The sequence below is a fragment of the Ovis canadensis genome, chromosome 5 (assembly GCF_042477335.2).
Source record: "Ovis canadensis isolate MfBH-ARS-UI-01 breed Bighorn chromosome 5, ARS-UI_OviCan_v2, whole genome shotgun sequence".
In the NCBI taxonomy this organism is placed as follows: domain Eukaryota; kingdom Metazoa; phylum Chordata; class Mammalia; order Artiodactyla; family Bovidae; genus Ovis; species Ovis canadensis.
In genome coordinates this window covers 74,405,005-74,426,977 of record NC_091249.1, presented here as the reverse complement: position 1 = coordinate 74,426,977, position 21,973 = coordinate 74,405,005, and the positions used below count along the sequence as shown (strand labels likewise).

Genomic DNA, 21,973 nt, shown 5'->3' with positions numbered 1-21,973 from the left:
TAGAAGATGGAAAGACTGCAAGTCATCCCCAAAGCTTCCTTCTGTCCCACCTCCATTCTCACGGTTACACAAGCCTTGCCTGCACTGGCAGGTTGGGTTTCTGTGCCCTCAAATGTCCTGACGGATCCCCTCTTCTCAGTGCTGCATTCAGAATCTTGATGAGACATCAAGCCCCAGACCCTGGGGCTGAGGGTGCCCCAGACCTAGCCCTCTACATGAGGAGACACTACATACCACCTGAACCCTGAAGCCAAACGGCGCAACCAAAGTCTCCTGCTGCTCCCCAGGTCTTCAGCCAAGAGCCCAGACAGACCCTAAGGAAACGTGACCCTGGCTGGTCCTATAATGAGAGTCAGTGAAGAAGGCTGGTGGTAAGGGCGGGTGGGAGGTGGATTAGAGGGGAGAAGCGGGCAGCGGTTCTCCTGAGGACACTGAGAAGCTGGGAAAACTGAAGGCAGGCTAGAGGCCAGACCGGGGGTGGGGGGGGGAGGTATGGGATGGGGGCGGTAGGAGGAGGGAAAGGTGGAAAGAAAAACCCAGAATTGCCAATGTTTAGATGGCCTTTCACAGGGTAATTGAGACAGTGGGTCCATGGCCAAAGATGAAGGTAATGTTCCTTCAGGTTCTAAGAGTAATAACTCTGATTTTGTTTTTTGGGTGGGGAAAAAGGATGAAGAGTGATGGGGAAAGGTGGTTTTGGAGGTAGGCTCCATGCCATTCAGACCCCTTCATTCTCCAGAGTCTCAAATCTGTGATCTGGAAACAGAACCCACCTGCTTGCTTTTCTAAATAGTATCTGGGGAACACACACTGGCCCCAGGAAGAGGGCCTCTGGGGTATGTCCTAGTTGTGGATAATGGGAAAATGTTCTGGATGGCTTGAGTGGTGTAGTATTTAGGGGATGAGGGCAGGCCACAGGGGCAATCTTAGGTAAACTTAGGAAATTACTTAGGTAATCTTAGGAAAATGACTTTGTCACCGCTTTCTATAGAGAAAATAGAAAGGTAATCACTCTTTCCTCTTTCATGGTTAGTTGTTTTTTTCTTTCTGCTTCTTTTTAAATATTTACTTATTTGGCTGTGTTGGGTCCCGGTTTCGTCATGTGGGATCTTTCATTGCTCTTTGTTTTCCACAGTTGCTGCACTGTTTTACATTCCCATTCATAATATAGCCACGAAGTCTCCAAAACTTTTTAACTTGAACCAAGAAAGAGTGGCTCTGTAATTCTGGCTCAGTAATTGTGGCACGTGGGCTTAGTTGCCCCTTGGCCTGTGGGATCTTAATTCTCCACCAGGGATCAAACCAGCATCTCCTGCAGTGGAAGGTGAATTCTTACCCACTGGATCACCAGGGAAGTCCCCCGTACTTTTTAATTTCTGGTAGTTGGAATGCATAAAACACAGGACTTCACACAGGATGGACTCACTGATTGTGGTACTGCTCCAGGTTGGTGGCCTAGAGACACAGGTCTTCTGTCCAATCCTATTCCATGGGTGTCTTAGTTCGCGTGACACATGGGCTGCCATAACAGAGCGCCACAAGCTGGGAGGCTTAAATGCCAGAAGTGTGTTACTGCCTCCCGTTTCTGGAGGCCAGAAGTCCGAATCAAGGTGTCATCAGGGCTGGTCCTGCTGAGGGCCGTGAAGGAGAGTCTGCCCCGGCCTCCTCCTTGGCCCCTGGCGCTCTGCTGACGATCTTCCGTGTGCGCTGTCCTGCAGATGCTTCACTCCATCTCTGCCTTCATCTTTTCACGGGGTCTTCCCTTTGCTTGTGTCTCTGTATCCAACTTCCCCTTTGTGTAAGAACACTGGTCATGCTGGGGTAGGTCCCAGCCTACTGACCTAATTTTAACTTGAGAACCCCTATAAACACCCCTTTTCCAAACTAGGTGATATTCTGAGGTACTGGGGGTTAGGGCTTCAACATGTCCTTTTGGAGGGACACCACTCGACTCACTGACAACAGGATAATCATCAAAAGGAAATAAAAGGTCCATCCACATCTCTGCAAATGGCACAATTTCATTCCTTTTTATTCATGGCTGAGTAAAATTCCATTGTATGTATGCGCCACATCGTCCTCACCCGTTCCTCTGTTCATGGACTTTTAGGTTGCTTTCATGTCCTTGCTGTTGTAAACAAGGCTGCAATAAACACTGGGGTGCATGTCTTTTGGAATTATGGTTTTCTCTGGGTGTATGCCCTGGAGAAGGCAATGGCACCCCACTCCAGTGCTCTTGCCTGGAAAATCCCATGGACCAAGGAGCCTGGTGGGCTGCAGTCCATGGGGTCGCTAAGAGTCGGACACCACTGAGCGACTTCACTTTCACGCATTGGAGAAGGAAACGGCAACCCACTCCAGTGTTCTTGCCTGGAGAATCCCAGGGACGGGGGAGCCTGGTGGGCTGCCATCCATGGGGTCGCACAGAGTCAGACACAACTGAAGCGACTTAGTAGCAGCAGCAGCTGGGTGTATGCCCAGGAGTGGGATTGCTGGGTCATATGGCAGTTCTAGTTTTCACTCTTTAAGGAACATCCATACTGTTCTTCATATGAGAACCTGCTGTATTAGCACAGGGAACTCTGCTCAGTGTCCCGTGGTGGCCTAAATGGGAAAGAAATCCAAAACAAGAGGAAATGTGTATGCCTATTGCTAACTCACTTTGCTGTACAGCGGAAACTGACACAATCTTGTAAAACAACTATGCTCCAATAAAATTTTTTTAAAAAGGAAATAAAAGTTTATGGTACATTTCTAATTGTATAAACTGTATGACAAAGAATATTCCTGACAAGAAATAATTTCCATTGTGTCTAAGTATCTCTGAGCACTAAATCCTCTGTTTACAATTGGCCAGGCAGGCCTGGTAATTGGAAGAATTTTCCATAGCCTAGTTTCTGGCCCTTTAGATTTCAAACTGTTTCTCTTCTCTAAGACATACTTTTGTGGCCAGATATGGGGGGACACGTTCACATCACTGTGTGAGGTCTGAGCCTGTACATCTGGACAGGTGAATGGCCTCCATGGACAGAAAGAGGGTCCCAAAGATATTTCAATACACAGCTGACTTACCTGTACATGGAACCTACACAGTCACTTGACGCAGACTAAATATTTCCCCAATTCACCTTCCCTTTAGCCAGACCCCAAAATGCCACAGCCATCCTGACACAAGGAAAATATGACAGTGAGGAAGGAGGTCAGAGTGGAGTCAGTGATCTCAGCCCACTGCAGTTAAAATGACTTGTGCAAATTTCACGGAAGCACATGACCATGTGAACACACGGCCAGGGCCCCTCCTGGGGATTCGGGAAGGGCTCATGCCAGCAAGGGATCCTGAAGCTTATGCTGTACTCGTTTTATGGTCCATCTGCCTCAGAACAGGCGCTCTCTCAGTCTTAAAAAACCCCCACAAACATTCATTTGAGAAAAACTTATTCACCTACTGTGTGCCAGACCCCATGTCAGACACAGATGAGCCAGAGACAGATAAAACAAACTGAGTGTAAATTAAGCAACGAGACATCGAAGCCTCCCCAAGGGGCCCAGCCCTGGAGAGACTGGGTTTTCCCAGGCGTGAGTCATCAAATAAAGTAGAAAAACTAGCCTCAGCTTCGGCTGGAAAGCAGGGCCCTTCCCTTTGAAAAGTGTGGTGAAAACTCCTGGGAGAAGAAGCCTTCTCCCAGATTTATCCTACCAAGATAATCTTGATGCTGGAGCACCTTTAACAATCAGAGTTCCAGCTCAAAAGGAGAGGTTATCCATTATACCAAGAGCGTGGGAGTCAAATCCTCCCAACTCAGACCTCAGAGCCACACTACTCCCAGAAAACTGTCCCCTGTCTGGATCTCTGAACACAGGGGACTAGAACTTCAGCCTCTACATTCAACTTAAGGTCCGGCCCAGAACCTTCCTGCTTTGACCCAGGATGAGCAGAAAGTCATGACTTCCTAAACCAGTCCTGCTGATAACTGACAGGTCCCAGCTGCCTGCCTCAGCCCCTGCCCAGCTTCACCCAAGGACCCTGATCCCCTAAATCACTGTGAACAGCACATACTTTGGGGCATCCCCCTCTCTGAGCCTCAGTCATATGTGAAGTGGGAAGGCAGTAGACTATTTACTCCCAGAGGGCCAGGTCATTTGTCCTGTCCACCCCTGTAGCCTCAGGCCAACAGAGTGAAGGGCACACAGTTGGTGCTCAATAAGTGTTCAAGTGAATGAATGGGATGAAGAGATCCTTGACTTCTGTGTGGAGGAGCAGTAGCTGGTACTTGTTCAGATGCAAGTGACAGACATCAACGCAAACTGGCACCAGGAAGACCGTATGGGTTCACATCACTCACGCCCAAGGGTGGTTCTGGCTTCAGGATTCAGATGCTCAGATGCTGTTATTATGGATCTGTCTGCCTCTGCGCTTTGCTTTCCTCTCTGTTAGGGTTAGCCCCAGGCAGGTCCAGGCTTACAGTCCAGTAAAAAAGAGACTATCTTATCAAAAATTCAAATGAAAATCTAAGAATCAAGTCTCGCTGGACAGACTTGGATCCCTTGTCCATCCCTGTGGCAGGGGGACATCTGATGCTCTGATTATCCAAGCCTGCCCCTGGAGTTTACCCACCAGTGGGGAAGAGTAGTTCTTTTTTTTTAACTTACAAATATTTGCAGAGGGGGAAGAGATGCTGTGTAGGGTCTTAGTTGCCACACGTGGGATCTTCATTGTGGTGCATGGGCTTCTTTCCAGTTGTGGCCCCGGGGCTTTAGAGCCCACGGGCTCTGTAGTTATGGCAACTAAGTACGGGCTTGGTTGTCCCATGGCATGTGGGATCTTAGGTCCTCGATCAGAGATTGAACCTGAGTCCCCTGCACTGGAAGAAAGATTCTTAACCACTGGACCACCAAGGAAATAATCTTTTTTAAAAAAATTAATAATTTTTCTTTTTTGGGAAGCATTTGTGCAAAGGAAAATCTGGGTTCTGGCTCCAGGAGAGGGGAAAATGGCTCCAAGGCAGCCAGCAGGTGCCCACCATAGAACTCGACTGATGTCTGAACATTTGGGGAACTCTTTCCCTCTCTGAGCCTCAGTCTTTTTGTGTGTCCTTCCTAGTGCTTTTGTGGGGTCCAAATGAGACCACAAAAATAGTAATAGCTAACATTTATTGAGGCATCACTAGGCCCTGTGCTAAGTAAACCTTTTACACGTTTACTTTAATATTTGCAACAATCCATTTTACTGATAGTTGAAAGCTGTTCCAAGGCTTGTATGCTGTCACACAGCTAGCTAGCAAGGGTGGGGCTGGGGTTTAAAGCAGTGCCCTCAAGCATGAAGCTATATATAAACTGTAAATAATTTTACAAGCATAAGGGATTATTAGTAATGGCCTGTACTGTTAATAATAGTAATTTTTAAAAAACCCTGAAAGGGAAATTCAAATAAATTCAAACAAATGTTTGTTTAGCACCTACTATGGGCTGATCACTCACCAGGGGCTCAGAAGGAGACACATAAATAACTGTGAAACAGGCAGGCTGTGATCTAATAAAGCCATAAACACGCCCCAGGGGAGTGTGGGGAGCAAGAGATTGACTCCACATGGGGAAGGGAGGGGTGTGGGGATCTGGAAAGGTCTCTTAGAAGAGGTGGGATTTGAAGCTGAGCTTTAAAGATGAAAGGACTCCAACAAAGGGAGGAAAGAGAAAATCAACTTTATAAGGGACCTGGAAGGATCTGAAGACCCAAAGCAGAGTTCCTGGATAAGAGTTAAGCATTTCTTTGCAAAATAACTTCACACCAGCAGGAGCTTCAAAAAGTGATTGACTAAGTAGAGCGCAGCAGTTGCCATGGGAACAGAGGCAAGCCTTGTCCCTGTCATTAGTGCGCATTCTTGCCTTAGAGCTGTCTAGCCAAGGCCAGGAGGCAGCGGGGGCTGTGCTGTGCTGTCCCCGAAAAGAAAAAGCCCAGCAAGATTGCTGCCCTGAGAGGCTGGCTCTTGTTTCACAGGGAAGCAGAGCTGACAGGTGACATCTGGGTCTGAGAAGACAGACAGCCAGGGGAAGCCTGTGCCTTGAAGGGCTTTGGGGCATCCTGAAGCTACTGGAGCTGGCAGCGGGGTCTCAAAGACGGGGCTTTGAGGGCAGGGAACAGGCTTGAGAGCAGGCTTGCCGGGTGGTTCCCTTCCCCTTCGAGGCCTGAGGGGTGAAAACCTTCAGGAGCCAGACCCACCTAGGATGCTGGTGTGAGGGAGCCTCCTAGAGTATGTATCTGTGACATTTCCAGGCCCATTCAGACCTCCCAGAGCCCTTGGGGCCACCAGAGCATTCCAGTACACTGGGAGAGCTGGCGTTTGACCACTCACGTGCAAAGGGGAAAATGGTAGTGAAGACACTATAGATGGACCTAGTGTCTTTAACGGGAGGGAGAATGGACAGCAGTCATTAGATTTTAGACCTAGCTTCAAATCCTGACACTTCCCAGCTGTGTGACCCTGAGCAAAAGACTTGTGCTGTGCTGTGCTTAGTCACTCAGTCATGTCCGGCTCTTTGTGACACCATGGACGGTAGCCCGCCAGGCTCTTCCATCCATGGGATTCTCCAGGCAAGAATACCGGAGTGGGTTGCCATGCCCTCCTCCAGAGGATCTTCCCAACCCGGGGATAGAACCCAGGTCTCCCGCATTGCAGGAGAATTCTTTACTGTCTGAGCCACTCTTTCTTTACTTCTCAAGTTTCTCCATCTGTAAGATGATGGTAATAATTTTACCTACATCATAGGACTGCATGGAAAAATCTCCTGGAGAAGGAAATGGCAACCTACTCCAGTATTCTTGCCTGGAAAATCCCATGGATGGAGGAATCTGGTAGGCTATAGTCCATGGGATCGCAAAGAGTCGGACACGACTGAGCGACTTCACTTCACTTCACTTAGGACTGCATGAGATAATGGATGTAAAGTGTCATGCATGGTACCAGGCACATAGTAGATGTTTAATAAACACAAGATATTATTATTCTAACTTCTGAACTTCAAACTGGGAATCATTTAGGGATTTCCCCCCCCCTCCCCAGGCAGAGTCTCCTTATACATTTGGGCTAAAGGCCAGTTTCTCCAAGTAGTACAATAGATGATGACAACTGAAATATGGTGATGGTACTCATTTACCTTCCATGTATCCAGTGACTATGATGTAGGGGGAGATCAAAGTTCTCCCCCTAAGTGCTGGACCGAGGGAGCTGGATTCTTTTCTTTTTACTGCAGTCAGTGGATAGCCATTGAATGTTTTGGAGGAGAGGAATGACTTGACTTAGAGGGAATGTGGATTTTTGTCCCTGAGGCTGTACACTTGTAGGAATAGACTCTAAATATAATGACAATAGAATCTAAGTATAGTAACAATAATAACAATAGCCATCCATTCTCGAGAGCTTATTATGCACCAGGCACTGTGCTAAGAGTTTCGCTTGCCTTGTCTGTTATAGTCCTGACAATAGCCTTCTGAGCTGGGTACTATTATTATTTCCATTTTACACATAAGTAAACTGGGGTGCTGAGAGGTTAACTCAGATAACTAAGTCACACAGCTAGCAAATGGAAGGGATGGGCTGGAACACAGGCAGTCTGGCTCTGGCATCTTACCTTTAACCCGAATGCTCTTGCCTTTCCTGAACCTGCAAGGAACGTGGAGCCCTGGGCTGGGAGGAGGGGGTGGCAGTGCTGGTGGGCAGCCTGGCATCCTCTGTTTCAGGAACCCCCCAATTTGACTGGGTTTCAGTGGCCCCCACGCTCTATCTGATTGTCTGAGACTTCGCCTCTTTCTTGGAAAGTCCCATCTGGTGTGTGCATATGTGTGTGCACGTGTGCATATCTGCGTGTGTATGTGAGAGAAAGAGAAACCAGCTGATCAGTGAAGACAGAAGCCTCTGGACATCAAAGTGAGAGGAACCCCAGATAGACAGATGGACGGGTGGGCTGGAGGCAGTCCTGGGACCCGTTAGACTAACTTCTCCCCAGGCTGGTGGATGCCACGGCGGGAACTTCTGAGAAGGCGGAGAACAAGTCCTTTCATATGGCCTCCCTTTGAGCTGGCCTCGAGGTGGGGCCGGGGTCGGGGGGGTGGAGGGTGGGGAGTGTGCGGAGAGGCAAGGCCACAGTCGGGCTGGGCAAACAGATTGGGCAGCAACTGTGAGCACAGAGCGCCCATTGTGTACCCAGAGCTCTGCTTTCAATAATCTGCTCGGAAGAATGTTTCATTGAGCGCCAGAGAAAGGAGCCATTGAAATGCCCCAGGCTGGGGCCCTGTGAAGGGTTAAAAGCAAGGGGCTTTGGGTGCATGGGCTCTTGCCACTCCAGGCTCAGATGTCTAACACAGGATCTTGACAGGCAAGGGGCGCTCAGCTAGACCACCAGGAGGTCCTGGAAGCAGGAGTTGGGGGAATGTATCTCCCCCGGAAATGCTAAAGGGGGTGCCCCAGCATGAAGGAGGAAAGCACTTTTCCTCCCAGAACCATTTTGCCCCAGCACAGTAATATCCAGCAAGAACTGGGCCTCAGCTGCCCCTCAGCCTGCCCACCAGGGAGACTGGCTCACGTGGGCAGGCTAGTCTTTACCTGAACTCCTTACACACACTTCACTGGGGCCCTGGCAATACATTTTCCTATGGTAGCCAGCTTGGCTTTCTTAGACACCTCTGACCTTACCATTAACACTAATGAATTATGGTTAATGATGCACTAGTTGACAGCATAGGGGTTAAAGCAAGAACCAGTGGTCACTGAACAATGCAAACTATCAGAAACAGCCCCTGGAGTGGAATTCCGTGCTCCCACCGGCTTCTTGGACGAGTACCACGCACCCTCTCAAGCTGCAGAGGCTTATGGGGCTTGACGTGCAGGGATCATAATGCTGGCATCTGAGAGATGTGAGGAGGAGGCAGGAGGCGGATGAGCTATACTGGCCCCTGGTTGCTGAGCCTGATCTCCAGTATCAGAGCTGTGCAGCACCCTCATCACCATGGAATTACTACAGAAGGCAGTGCCTCCTGAGCCTGCAACTTCCGGGAGGATCCTCTACAAGCTGAAGCTGAGCTTACACCATGAACTTGTCATAGTAACCATTCTGGATGGGAAAAAATAGTTGATGCCTTCCCTAGCTTTCTTAAAAAGAGGATCCTGAACAGGATTGACACTCTGGAGGACAACCCATCATTACTTCTGTGCTCAGCTGTGATTTGGTGATGCCCTTGATTCTGTTTGGGTGGATATGGCTCTTTGTTTCTGCATCAGATGGCTCCAAACTCTCAGGCTTGTGGAATTTATCAGGCTGATTTTATGTGTATTCCTTTATTTCTCCTTAATGTTTTCACTATGAAACTGTATTACTATGAAACAGGCAGGTGCCTCTTGCCACCTTCTTATGTATTCCCTCCGAGCTGCTCCCAAAATACTTGGGCTGACAAATGAAATCATTAGCCTTGTAAGAATTGTGTGTGAAGTAAGAGTCAGCAGGCTTGGAGTGAGGAAGGCCTGGGGAGCTCTGCTCCAAGTTAAAGGATTGAACTCTGTGACATTTTTGTCTATCCAGAGGCCTTCTATGTTTTCTTTTGATCCTTGATTTGGTCCAGCATAGACAAACTGAGTTGCAGAGGATGACAGCATGCATAATCTGTGCATAAGATCTTTGCCAAGGTCAATTAAATCAGAAGGAAATAATATCTGTACTAAGGTAATTTTAGTTCAAAGATGGCTAAACATAACATACACACCTACACACATGCACACATCCCCCCTACAGTAATACACACACACACCTACGCACATACACACACCCCTCCACAAATGCACACACACATATACCACGCACAGCAATGAAAGACAAAGCCACAAAAAAAGACTGACCTGTTTTTCACCTTTATATCTTGACATCCTAAATTTTCTGGAGACAAAGAATTAGAAGTATAACAATTTCAAATTGGAAAGAACTCCTAAAGTCCTTCAGTTTTGGTCTCCATTTTAGTTCAGGAATCTTTCCTATTACCTCCTGGACAGATGGGCACCTTCCCCCCCTGTTGCCTGGTTCCAATAATGAGGAGCTCAGAGCTTTTTGAAGTCTGATTTTATCAATGGAAATCTCCGACACAAGTAACGCCACTACACGCCTGCCACATCTGATCTGCATTTCGTGTGCGGGTGTTAGGCTTCTGGTAGGGTTTTCATATAGCTGTCTTTTGGGGTTGATGGGGTAGGTGTGCTCCTATAGGAATAGGGGAGCAGATTTCCCCTGTGAATATTTCTGCTGTCAATCATCTTCTCAACTAGAAACTGCAAAGGCTGGTTTAGCTGGAGAGGGAATTTCTGTTTCTCTGAGCCTTACTTCTTGGGTCTGAACTTGAGACATCTTGGAGTTCCTGAGAGTCTACCTGGATGGGGGCAGTGCTGATGGACATTGTCCTAGGAAAGAGGGCAGGTAGGCGCATGGTAGAGAACACAAAGAGAAGAGTGAGCCACCTTCTGAAAGCGACATGACCTGGATTCACATTACTCTGTGTATTAAGCTCCCCGCTTGTCATCTCTGAGCCTTTAGAAATGTCTAGTTTCAATGTTGCACCCTGACCCAGTTGTATAATGGCATTAAAGGAAGAGTTTGAGGGTCAGGGTTTATTTCTCTAGAATATCAGAGGCAAGGATGGAACCCTCTGAAGCCACTGTGGGTTCCAGTGATTACTAAGGTACTCTTAAATGTGAATATTGGGGAACAAGAGTCCACCCACTCCTCTTCACATGGTGATTCACCCATCACTGCCATCCTTTTATTAAGCAAGCTGCCAGATTTCCTACAAAAGTAATCCCTTAAATTGGCCTGAAATCTGTTTTCCAGTAACTTGCACCCACAGGACTCAATCTTTTCTCTCAGAAGCACAGATAACAATCATCAGAACCACTGACATTCATCGAGTGCTTACTGCGAGCTAAGCATTTACTAAGCACAGTGTTGTATTGCGTTTATATTATCATCCCATTTTACAGATGAAGAAATTGAGGCTGAGGGAGGCCAAGTAATTTGCCCAAGGCCTAACCCCAAATAAGTGACAGGATTTGAACTCAAGCAGCATGATATCAGAGTCCATGGTCTTGAACTCTCAGAAATTCTGCTTGTCTTGTCCCTATGGCAACCCCACAGAAATCTGCAGCCTGTGAGCTGGCCTCCTTGGATCTGTATCTTCAAGGTTGCATCCCCACCCCATCCCCCTTGCTGTTTCTCCTTGTGCCATTTCTCAGGAGGAACTTGGTCAGTTCAGGAACCAAGAACCCAGGTCTGGGACAGACAATGCAAAAAATGCAAAACCCAAGTCCATCTGACCTCCTGTGACCTGTCCCACTTTGACATCCTGGACAGCCTCAGGCCGAAGCCTCCGGAAGCACCATTTTAGCAGCATTCCCCTCAGGACGCTGTATTTTTCCTGTCTGTCCTCAACATTTCTTCTGCCAGAACAACAGGCTCAGTTTTCCCTTCTGATAAATCTGGTCATCCTAAATATGGGGCTTTGAGCAAACAGGAGTGGCCAGCCCCACGCAGCCCTCATTTCGAAATGCAGATTCACTTTGGGCTGCTATTTTGGAGGTCTGGTTTCTTTCCCCACACACAGTGGTTTTAAAGAAAAGAGAAGGGATCACAGCAGAATATTGGCAGGGAAAAGATGCTGGGAGAGAAGACCCACCTGGGCAGTCTTTGTATGTCAAAGTTCCTAAAACACTGGCTCTTAGAGGAGCTCTGTGAAAAAGAGGGTCCTTGGTTACATAAAATTGGGAAAAACAGCTTTTGGAGATCAGCATATTAAAGACTGAAGTTCCGGTAGTAAAAAACAAGGAAAAAAAAAACACTAACTAGTTTTGTTTAATTCAGTTCTCCCATTAAAAAATACAGCCTCGTTAAAATCTAGAAAACAATGATGCAGAGCGGAAGGTGCAAACAGGCACCCAATGGCCTAAAATATTCCCTATACTTTTTTTTTTAAACTGATGGGAGCCAGTCCTTGAAAAGCTGGAAGTAGCTTTAGACAGCAGTATGCAAATCTTCTCTTTCTCTTATTTAAATAAATAATTAATTATTTCTGACTCTTTTTGCTGCTATTCCCAGGTTTTCTCTAGCTGTAGAGAGCGGGTGCTATTCTTCTTTGTGGTGCCTGGGCTTCTCATTGTGGAGGCTTCTCTTCTTACAGCTTGTGGGCTCTAGCACACGGGCTCATTAGTTGTGGCACAAGGGCTTAATTTTCCTACAGCGTGTGGGATCTTAGTTCCTGGGCAAGGGATTGAACCCATGTCCCCTGCATTGGCAGCCAGGCTCCCAACCACTGGACCACCAGGGCAGTCCCTCCTGATAGGTTTGATTTGGCCTGTACAGTGCTTTGATTTGGCTTTAAACGAATTACTAGCTCTTAACAATCGGAATATTTCTCATAACAATCTAGATTTGGGTGTTCTTGGAAAATCAGAAGATCTGCAAACACTGGTCCACATTCTTGCATAACGAAGGTCAGCTGGACTCAAGGCTGAGGTCCTTTGCCCCATGCGCCTGCTGCCTTCCTCTGGTAACACAGCAGCCTCTCTGCTTGACTCATGTGTGATACTTGCCTGGTCCAGGAGTCCCCCAAGCTTGCCTTCCCTGGTACAGAGATTTTGAGTGGGTGTTAGCCTGGGTGACCCTCGAGGCCCATTCATCTGTTCATCCCAGCGATACCCGTACTGATGGAGCTTCTGGAGCCTGGGGATAATGAGATGTGTACAATAGCTCCTGTCCTCTGGATATTAGTGCTGCCAGTCTAGCTGTCAACTGAAGAATGAGGAGGGGGAGAGGTTGAGGAGAGAGGTAAGCCAAGTGACACAGCCTTCCCTATTCTCCACTGCTGTCTCTACTGCTACTTCAGACAGCCACTGTGAGCCCCGGGGAAGAAGCCACCAGTTTGTTTGTGATTTAGACGAGTTTCTGGCCACGTCCAGGCCTCAGTGTCTCCAGTGGCGGACTGACCCGGTTGGAATAGAAAATGATGCACATCCCTTCCAGGACTGGCGCTCGGATAAGCTAAGACTCCCTGATCGAGGAATGTCTGACCAGGCCATTCCAGAGCCATTCCATCGAATTCCAAGCAGCCCCCCTTCCTCCTTTCCCCAGTCTGGGCTAGGGCGGAGGCTGGAGCCGGAGGGCCCAGTCGGCCTGGGCTTCCCGCCCGGGGGCGGAGCCGCCGCTGGACGCCCCGCCCCTCCACCTGGGGCTCGGCCCCGGCAGATGTTACAACTTTTTCTCATTCTCTCCCGCGGTGTCCCCCACAGACCCGCCCAACCAGTGCCTCCCTCCCCTCTTCTCTTCTGGGGTCCTGCCCACCTCCCTAAGGGGAGCCTACAGTTCTCCCGACTCCGGGCGGGGCGAGAGGCCGGGCCGGGGGCTGGAGGGTCGGGAGGAGGAGAAAGGGAAAGCAGAGGCGAGAGAAATTAGGAGGCGGGAGAAATCAAGGGCTAGAACGAAGAGGGGAGTCAGAGGATGGTCGAGAGCACTTTTTGGGAGCCGCCACACCGTGTCTCAGGCTGGCCTGGCTGAACTAGGGGAGAGGGACACGAGCGGCGCAGGGCGGGCGCTGGGGCGGCGGGAGACTGCGCGGGCCTGACCTCCTCAGAGCGCCCCGCTGCGGCCGCGCAGGTTCGGCCTCATCGTCCAGCCAGTCCCGGACCGACCGCTGGGTCGCCCCCCGGGGACGCTGAGCGCTCTAGCAGCGTCCGGGCCAGTCAGCCGGCGGGCGTGCGGGCCGTGCGCCCTGGGCGCGCGAGGCGGTGAGGCCCTGGGAGCGCTGCGCTCCGGGACGCACGGGCCGGCATGGCGATGCACGCCCTTACCGGCTTCTCTCTAGTTAGCCTGCTCGGCTTCGGCTACCTGTCCTGGGACTGGGCCAAGCCGAGCCTGGTGGCCGACGCGCCCGCGGAGGCTGGCGTGGAGCACCCCTCGGCTGCTCCACCGCAGCCTCCCCACATCATATTCATCCTCACCGACGACCAGGGCTACCACGACGTGGGCTACCATGGCTCAGATATCGAAACCCCCACTCTGGACCGCCTGGCAGCCGAGGGTGTCAAGTTGGAGAATTATTATATCCAGCCCATCTGCACGCCTTCACGGAGCCAACTTCTCACCGGCAGGTAAGCATGACCCAAGCCACTGATGCCGGTCCAAGCCCCAAATAAACCCAGCTGTAGGTTTCACTTTGTACTGACATTAACACCACTGGGAGCTGGGAAGCCCCGGCTCACAGCCAATTCTGTCTCCAGTTGACTGTGTGATCATTAGTAAAGACCTTTGCCCTTTCCGGGACTCGGTTTCCCTACCTGTACACTGAATGGGTTGGATCATCTTTGGGGATCTAATCCCTCTGATGTCCTAGGACATTTAGACTCCATACCATGTGAAGGAGATATCTGATCATCTCTTTGTTAGAGGAACGTGGAAGCCTCTGACATCTAGGTTTGAATGTTGCTTCTGTTAATATTTACATACCCTGAGGCCCTGAGCAGGGTGTGTAACTTCTCTAAGCCTCAGTTTTCTTGTCCATATAATGGGGTGAAGAACAGTTTTTAATCTTGAAAAAGAGTGATGAGGATGGAACCAGTTGCATATAGGCTGCTTGGTTATCAATAAATGGCAGCCACAATGTTACTGGAAGGATTAGGGCCTCCAAATTGTTTAATGATGACATTGGGAAGAAGCCAAGGAATGGATAGGTGGAGGAGAAAGGCGCACACAGGATGCCTGACCTGTGTAGCCTTAGGCTAGTTGCTTCATTTCTCAAAGCCTCTGTTTTTTCATCTGCAAAATCCTCCCAAGTTGGCTGGAAGCCCCAAGGAGACGTGCTGCTTTCTCTGTAAGGAGTTGTCCACAGGCAAGGTGGTAGGATTACAGGATTAATAGAGCAGGGAAACAGGAGGTGGGTGTGTGGAAGGCAAACTCTGGCCACTTAGGAGAAAATCCTTTGGCAAGGCTGAAGCTAATCCTCCTTGGATGGGGTCCAAGGCGTGCTTTCTCCCAAATTCCATCCAGAAGCCACTAGCATGATCTCAGAAACCAGAGCCATAGTCTTCCTGTTTCCTGGATGGGAGAAACTGAGTCACAGAGTCAGGGAGGGCCAAACTCGGTGCCTGTGCCCAGGTTCGGGATGGGTAGGAGAGAAGTCTGAGAAGCCAGGTGCTTAGAGGGGCCCTGGAGCTGGGAATCAAATAGTTGCCTTTTCTTTCTTCAACCTGGCACTTAGCATTTAGCTCTAGGAACTGAGAGAGAGAATCGGAAAGAGGAAGGGGCTCAAGTGTATGAGTTGGGGGTGAGGGCTACAGTAAAGATCCAATGTTAGCCGGCTTCCAGAAGAGGGAGGAGGAATCTGCATTCCCAAGAGTGGTGCACAAGTTAGCATTTTCTCTCCGAGAGATGACTTTTGGTTTAAGCAGGGAAATGAGCAGCATGCAGGGCAGCGTTCCAGCCCTGCCACCTCCCCACCCCCTCATCTGCAGAGTTAGCTGAGCGTGGCCGGGCAGTGTCTGCCCTCTGCCCCCTGCAGCTAGCTGGCTCCATCTGACTGATGCTGACTACTCTCATTAGTGTTTGTTAGTGCATCCAGTCGTGTTTGGTAAAGCTGGAGAGAGCCAGTTTCCCATGTTACTCACTTGCAGACAGACTAGTGACTCTTAGCTGGCCCACCCACTTTACCAAGCAGGGTTCTATGGTGTCCAGCCTCTGCGAAAAAGAGGCCTACTGCCACTCGGGGCCCTTGGGTACTTCTTGTATCAAATCTAATCGTTCATTAGCTTAACCCAGGGTCTGCAGAGGCCACATCACTGATAGATTTTAAGTGTGAGTTACTGAGACCTGGGCTCAAAGCTCAGTGCTCCTGCTTGCCAGCCATCTTGAACTTGGGCCTGTTGCTGCACTCTTGGGAGCCTCAGTTTTATCATCAGTGGAATGGAGGTAATAACAGTCTTCACTGGAGGTTACTTAGGCAAAGTAAGTGAAATAGTGTGTGCAGCCTATAGTGTTAAAAATGGCAGTAGTAGCTAATGATAGCTGACAACCAAAACAGCTTTAAGATAAGGAAACCAAAACAGAAAAATGCACCCCAGTGACCAGCTTAAAGGTATCAGGAATTTAGGTCATGACTGGCTTAACTTGGATGCCTGGGAGTGAGAAAAAGGTCTGGGGTTCTAATACACTTGTGAAGTTCCAGGCTTCTTACTTAGGCTGGGGTTTGTAAGCTTGAGTGACGGCGACACTCTAAGCAGATAACATGGGCCCCTTGACCACAGAAGAAGAAATGGGATAGAAATGAATAAATGGGGAATGAAGAGTTCTGCTCACCGTTTGCTCCTACCTCAGGGTGTTAGCCTGTGTGAGTGACCTGGATCTCAGGGCCACATAAACTTGCAGGCAGGCACCTGAGAACTGGTCTCATAACATCTGCGAGCTGGACAGTTTTTACATGTGTCCCATTCCAACCAGCTCACTCCTCACATGAGCTAACTGGGGCCTCCATGGGGGAAAGAAGTGGCAGCCTAATCTACCAGAAAAGGGCCTGTGTTTGGGGACTCTGATTGGCTTTATGTTCAGGTCCTGGCTCTGCTCCTGACCACTGAGTGAACTTAAACAGTCTTTCCCTTCCTCTGAACCTTAATTTCTTTTTAAGTTGAGATGAATAAACTAGAAAATGATTTGAGTCCCTTCTGGTTCTGAAATCCTTTGAGAGTCATTCTTCATTCATTCATTTCATAAGTAATTGAGTGTCCTTGAAACATCTCCGGAGCACTAGGAATACAAAGAGGAGTAAGGGGCAGTCTCATTAAATATCATTGGGCCCAAGAACATGTATGTACAGCCAAGTAGAATCCTATGGCTAAGTGGGACCAGTGAAGGTTTGTACTTAATGCTGTAAGAACCCAGAAGCAAAAGTGGCTCATTCTTTGAGTGAGAAACTTTATAGTGATGGTAACATTTGGGCTGGACTTTTAAGAGGGAATGCTGCTGCTGCTAAGTCGCTTCAGTCACGTCCGACTCTGTGCGACCCCACAGAAAGCAGCCCACCAGGCTCCCCCGTCCCTGGGATTCTCCAAGCAAGAACACTGGAGTCGGTTGCCATTTCCTTCTCCAATGCATGAAAGTGAAAAGTGAAAGTGAAGTCGCTCAGTCGTGTCCGACTCTTAGCGACCTAATCAAGGCTATGGTTTTTCCTATGGTCCTATATGAATGTGAGAGTTGGACTGTGAAGAAGGCTGAGCGCCGAAGAATTGATGCTTTTGAACTGTGGTGTTGGAGAAGACTCTTGAGAGTCCCTTGGACTGCAAGGAGATCCAACCAGTCCATTCTGAAGGAGATCAGCCCTGGGATTTCTTTGGAGGGAATGATGCTGAAGCTGAAACTCCAGTCCTTTGGCCACCTCATGTGAAGAGTTGACTCATTGGAAAAGACTCTGATGCTGGGAGGGATTGGGGGTAGGAGGAGAAGGGGACGACAGAGGATGAGATGGCTGGATGGCATCACTGACTCGATGGATGTGAGTCTGAGTGCACTCCTGGAGTTGGTGATGGACAGGGAGGCCTGGCGTGCTGCAGTTCATGGGGTTTCAAAGAGTCAGACATGACTGAGCGACTGAACTGAACTGATCTATGAGAGGAGGACTTGCTCTAGACCCCATGACTAGTTAGTGGCTTAGAATGTAGGGACCCTGAAATCTGGAGTCAAACTGTTGGGGATACAAATCCCAATTCTAATTACTAATTGTGTGACTCGCTGGCTAAATGATTTAATTTACTGAGCCTCCGTTTTCTTATTTGGGAGATGGGAATAATAATGATAGGCACCCCTCCCCCAGGTTAAAGTGAGGATTTAGTGAGATAATTCCTATAAAGGGCATAGCACCGCAATACTGAGCATACAAGTGGCTGGCACCAGCCTTTGTTATTGTTGTTGTCATGATTAGCTTGGGTTCAACTCTTAACTCCCCAATTTCCTAGCTGTGTGATACTGCTTGAGTGATTTAACCACTTTGGGCTCCAACCTCCTCATCTGTAAGATGACAAATACCTGCTTCAGTTGATTTTGAGGGTTCAGTGAGCTAATGCATTCGAAGTGCTGGGCACATTTGATAATACCTACTGGGCTTTCCTGGTAGCTCATCTGGTAAAGAATCCTCCTGCACTGCAAGAGACCTGGGTTTGATTCCTGGGCTGGGAAGATCCCCTGGAGGAGGGCATAGCAACCCATTCCGGTATTCTTGCCTGGAGAATCCCCATGGACAGAGGAGCCTGGCGGGCTACAGTCCATGGGGTTGCAAAGAGCCAGACATGACTGAGCGACTAAGCACAGCACAGCACTAGTTACTTTACTTTTCTTGCGGGTAATGCTGGGACCTGAGCTCACCTCGGAGTGAGTGTTGGAGGTTGGGGAGCCAGAACAGTGGTTTCTGCCTCACCAGTGATTTCTGTGTCCTCTCCTCTTCCTGCCAGATACCAGATCCACACAGGACTTCAGCACTCCATCATCCGCCCTCGGCAGCCCAACTGTCTGCCCCTGGACCAGGTGACCCTGCCCCAGAAGCTTCAGGAGCTGGGTTACTCTACCCATATGGTGGGCAAGTGGCACCTGGGCTTCTACCGGAAGGAGTGCCTGCCCACGCGCCGGGGCTTTGACACCTTCCTGGGCTCGCTCACAGGCAACGTGGACTACTACACCTATGACAACTGTGATGGCCCAGGGGTGTGCGGCTTCGACCTGCACGAGGGTGAGAATGTGGCCTGGGGGCTCAGCGGCCAATACTCCACTCTGCTCTATGCCCAGCGCGTCAGCCACATCCTAGCCAGCCACAGCCCCCGGCAGCCCCTCTTCCTCTATGTGGCCTTCCAGGCGGTCCACACGCCTCTGCAGTCCCCGCGCGAGTACCTGTACCGCTACCGCACCATGGGCAATGTGGCGCGGAGGAAGTACGCGGCCATGGTGACCTGCATGGATGAGGCCGTGCGCAACATCACCTGGGCCCTCAAGCGCCATGGTTTCTACAACAACAGTGTCATCATCTTCTCCAGTGACAACGGCGGCCAGACCTTCTCGGGGGGCAGCAACTGGCCGCTGCGAGGACGCAAGGGCACTTACTGGGAAGGGGGTGTGCGGGGCCTGGGCTTTGTCCATAGCCCCCTACTCAAGAGAAAGCGACGGACAAGCCGGGCACTGGTGCACATCACTGACTGGTACCCAACCCTGGTGGCTCTGGCAGGGGGCACTGCCTCGGCAGCTGATGGGCTGGATGGCTATGACGTGTGGCCAGCCATCAGTGAGGGCCGGGCCTCACCGCGCACGGAGATTCTGCACAACATTGACCCACTCTACAACCATGCCCGGCACGGCTCCCTGGAGGGCGGCTTCGGCATCTGGAATACCGCCGTGCAGGCCGCCATCCGCGTGGGCGAGTGGAAGCTGCTGACGGGAGACCCCGGCTATGGCGACTGGATCCCACCCCAGACGCTGGCCGCCTTCCCTGGCAGTTGGTGGAACCTGGAGAGGATGGCCAGTGCCCGCCAGGCCGTGTGGCTGTTCAACATCAGTGCTGACCCCTACGAACGGGAGGACCTCGCTGGCCAGCGGCCAGATGTGGTCCGAGCCCTGCTGGCCCGCTTGGTGGACTATAACCGCACAGCTATCCCTGTGCGATACCCAGCTGAGAATCCCCGGGCCCATCCTGACTTTAATGGGGGTGCATGGGGGCCTTGGGCCAGTGATGAGGAAGAAGATGAAGAAGAGGAGGAAGGCAGGGCTCGAAGCCAGTCCAGGGGGCGACGCAAGAAAAAATGCAAGATTTGCAAGCTGAGATCCTTTTTCCGTAAACTCAACACCAGACTGATGTCCCATCGGATCTGATGGGTGGGGCTGAGATACTTTCCCATGCAAGCTGGCCCTGTTCCTCACCAGGGAGGGGCTTCCAGTCAAGTCCTCCTCTTCAGGGAAATGGGGGCCATACAGTCTCTCAGTTGAAGGGTGGGTAGCTTGGTTTGGGGCTTGGGGGAGAATAAACAAGCCTGGGATGCCCGGGGTCCCAGTCCTGCCTCTGTTGACTTGCTCTATGACCTTTGGTGATCTGCACGAGCTCTCTGAGCCTCATTTCCCTCATCTGGAGAATGAGCTCTAATGACTTTGTCACTCTGTGGTGTGGATCTGGTGCCTGGGACCACAGTGAAGTTCCCACCGACTTTGTCACCGCCTAGCTCACTTAAGGCCTTGCTCTTGAACCCTGAACCTTTGTGGTACTTCCAGGGTGAGGGGCCACCCGGAGGCAGCTCCAGGCCTGGACCCGAGCTGAGGCATGACGATCTTGACCTCTGTCTGAAGCCATGCCCTGAGTACTGAGGTTGGAGGTGCAGGGGCCTGGGACCTTCCTGGCTCCTCATGAGACCTGGGCCAGTCCTGGGGACAGACTGGTGGTGGTGAGCTCCCCTTCCTGGGAGGGAAGGGGAGGACTGGGCCTGGCTGTTAGCTGCTGCAGGATCTAAAGTAGTGGAAGCAACTGTGCAAAGAGCCCCACGCCAACCATCAGAGCATTTGGGTTCAGCTCTGACCTTGCGCCCAGTCCTCTTTCCTGGGCCTCGAATTCCACACCTGCACAAGGGGATGGTAGCCCTGGCTCTGCCTACCTCACAGGCCTGTAGAGAACCGGCCGCAGTAATGGTTGTAGAGGAACCCGTGAACTTGATTAAAATGCAGGAACACAGAAGCGAGGGCTGCAGTGCTGTGAGCTGGTGTGGGTGTGTGCACGTGCGTCCTGGGCCAGGTGTGAGCTCACCATTGGTCCTGGGTATGGTCCAGGGGACAGAACATGTGGGTTCTGGCCCAGTCCTGCCCCAGATCCTCTGTGTGGCCTCGGGCCCCCTCTGGACCTCACTGTCCCTGTGTACAGTGAATGAACTGAGAACCCACCCCCTAGGTGTTCTGGGCACCACTGGGCGTGTGTGTATTGGGGGACACGGGCTGGGCGGTGGGGAGGAGGGCGTGGGGGTTTCAGGGCTCGCTGGCTGGGTAGCGGCCTCTATCTGCACACTGCGTTCTGCATATCTCCCTTCAGCTTCCAGTCCGTGCAGCGTGTGTAGGCGAAAGCCCTGCTGTGAATTTTGAAAATAGTTATTTTTGTCTCTGGCAAAGGAGGCCTGTTAGGACTCGTCAGCATGTGGATGAGCGGGACGGGTGGGGTGGGGTGGGGTGGGGTGGGGTGGGTGCGGTGCAGTAAGAGGGGTTCAAGACTTGGTGGCAGAGCGGCAGGCCTACTGCAGAGTGTGGCTGAGCCCAGGAGTGACGGTCCGGCTGGGGCTGCACAGTGGAGGTGACCTCCATGTTCTGGGCCCCTTCCCCCAACCCTGCTCTCATTTCCCTATTCTGGCTTCCCTCGACCAGAACCCTTCTCTGTCTCCAGAATGTCAATGCCTGGGTTGTGATTACTCAGGGGCCACAACCAGCTGAGGCCTCTGGGTTCCAGCCACCCGCAGCGTTTCTGCCTGTTCTGGAGGGGAACTCTGCAGTCCCAGGTCCAGCATACCCCAGGGCTGGCTCATCTATGGTCTGCCACTTACCTGAGATATCGTGGCCCTGCAGGACCCTTGTCCCAGTCGTGCAGGCTGGGCCCTTCCAGAGTGGTATGGAGCCAGGACTCCCTTGCTTCCTCAGGCTCACACCAGCTGAGCAGAGGCCTCTCGTGTGTGCTGAGTTGGCTCTGTCTGAGCAGCCCCGCCTCCAGCTTCATCTAGCCCTACTTCTCTGCCTTTGGTGGCCACAAGTGCAGGACCATAAAAGGCCTATTTCTACTTGTTCCTAGCACCAAGGCATCCCCTCTGTGGCCCACTGGGCCCTAAACATGTAGAGCCCACCTGGGACGGAGGCTTGGGGCTGGTGCCCGTTCCTGCTGCCCTGAGAAGGAGGCCTGATCTTA

The 21,973-nt window shown here is 50.8% G+C and overlaps 1 protein-coding gene and 1 long non-coding RNA gene across 2 annotated transcripts; one reads left to right on the top strand and one right to left on the bottom strand.

The window, feature by feature from the left end:
- Positions 1–1,036: 1,036 nt before the first annotated feature.
- Positions 1,037–21,748, bottom strand: LOC138441434 (uncharacterized). Its single transcript, XR_011257345.1, has 2 exons — positions 21,618–21,748; positions 1,037–2,604 (listed from the first exon to the last, which is right to left on the bottom strand). It is a non-coding gene; the product is annotated as an uncharacterized lncRNA (long non-coding RNA).
- On the top strand, positions 13,219–20,767 carry ARSI (arylsulfatase family member I). The gene is made up of 2 exons (XM_069592429.1): positions 13,219–14,171; positions 18,513–20,767. Exons 1-2 carry the CDS (start codon positions 13,852–13,854, stop codon positions 19,915–19,917), a joined length of 1,725 nt encoding a protein of 574 aa, XP_069448530.1. The 5' UTR covers positions 13,219–13,851; the 3' UTR covers positions 19,918–20,767.
- Positions 21,749–21,973: the final 225 nt, after the last annotated feature.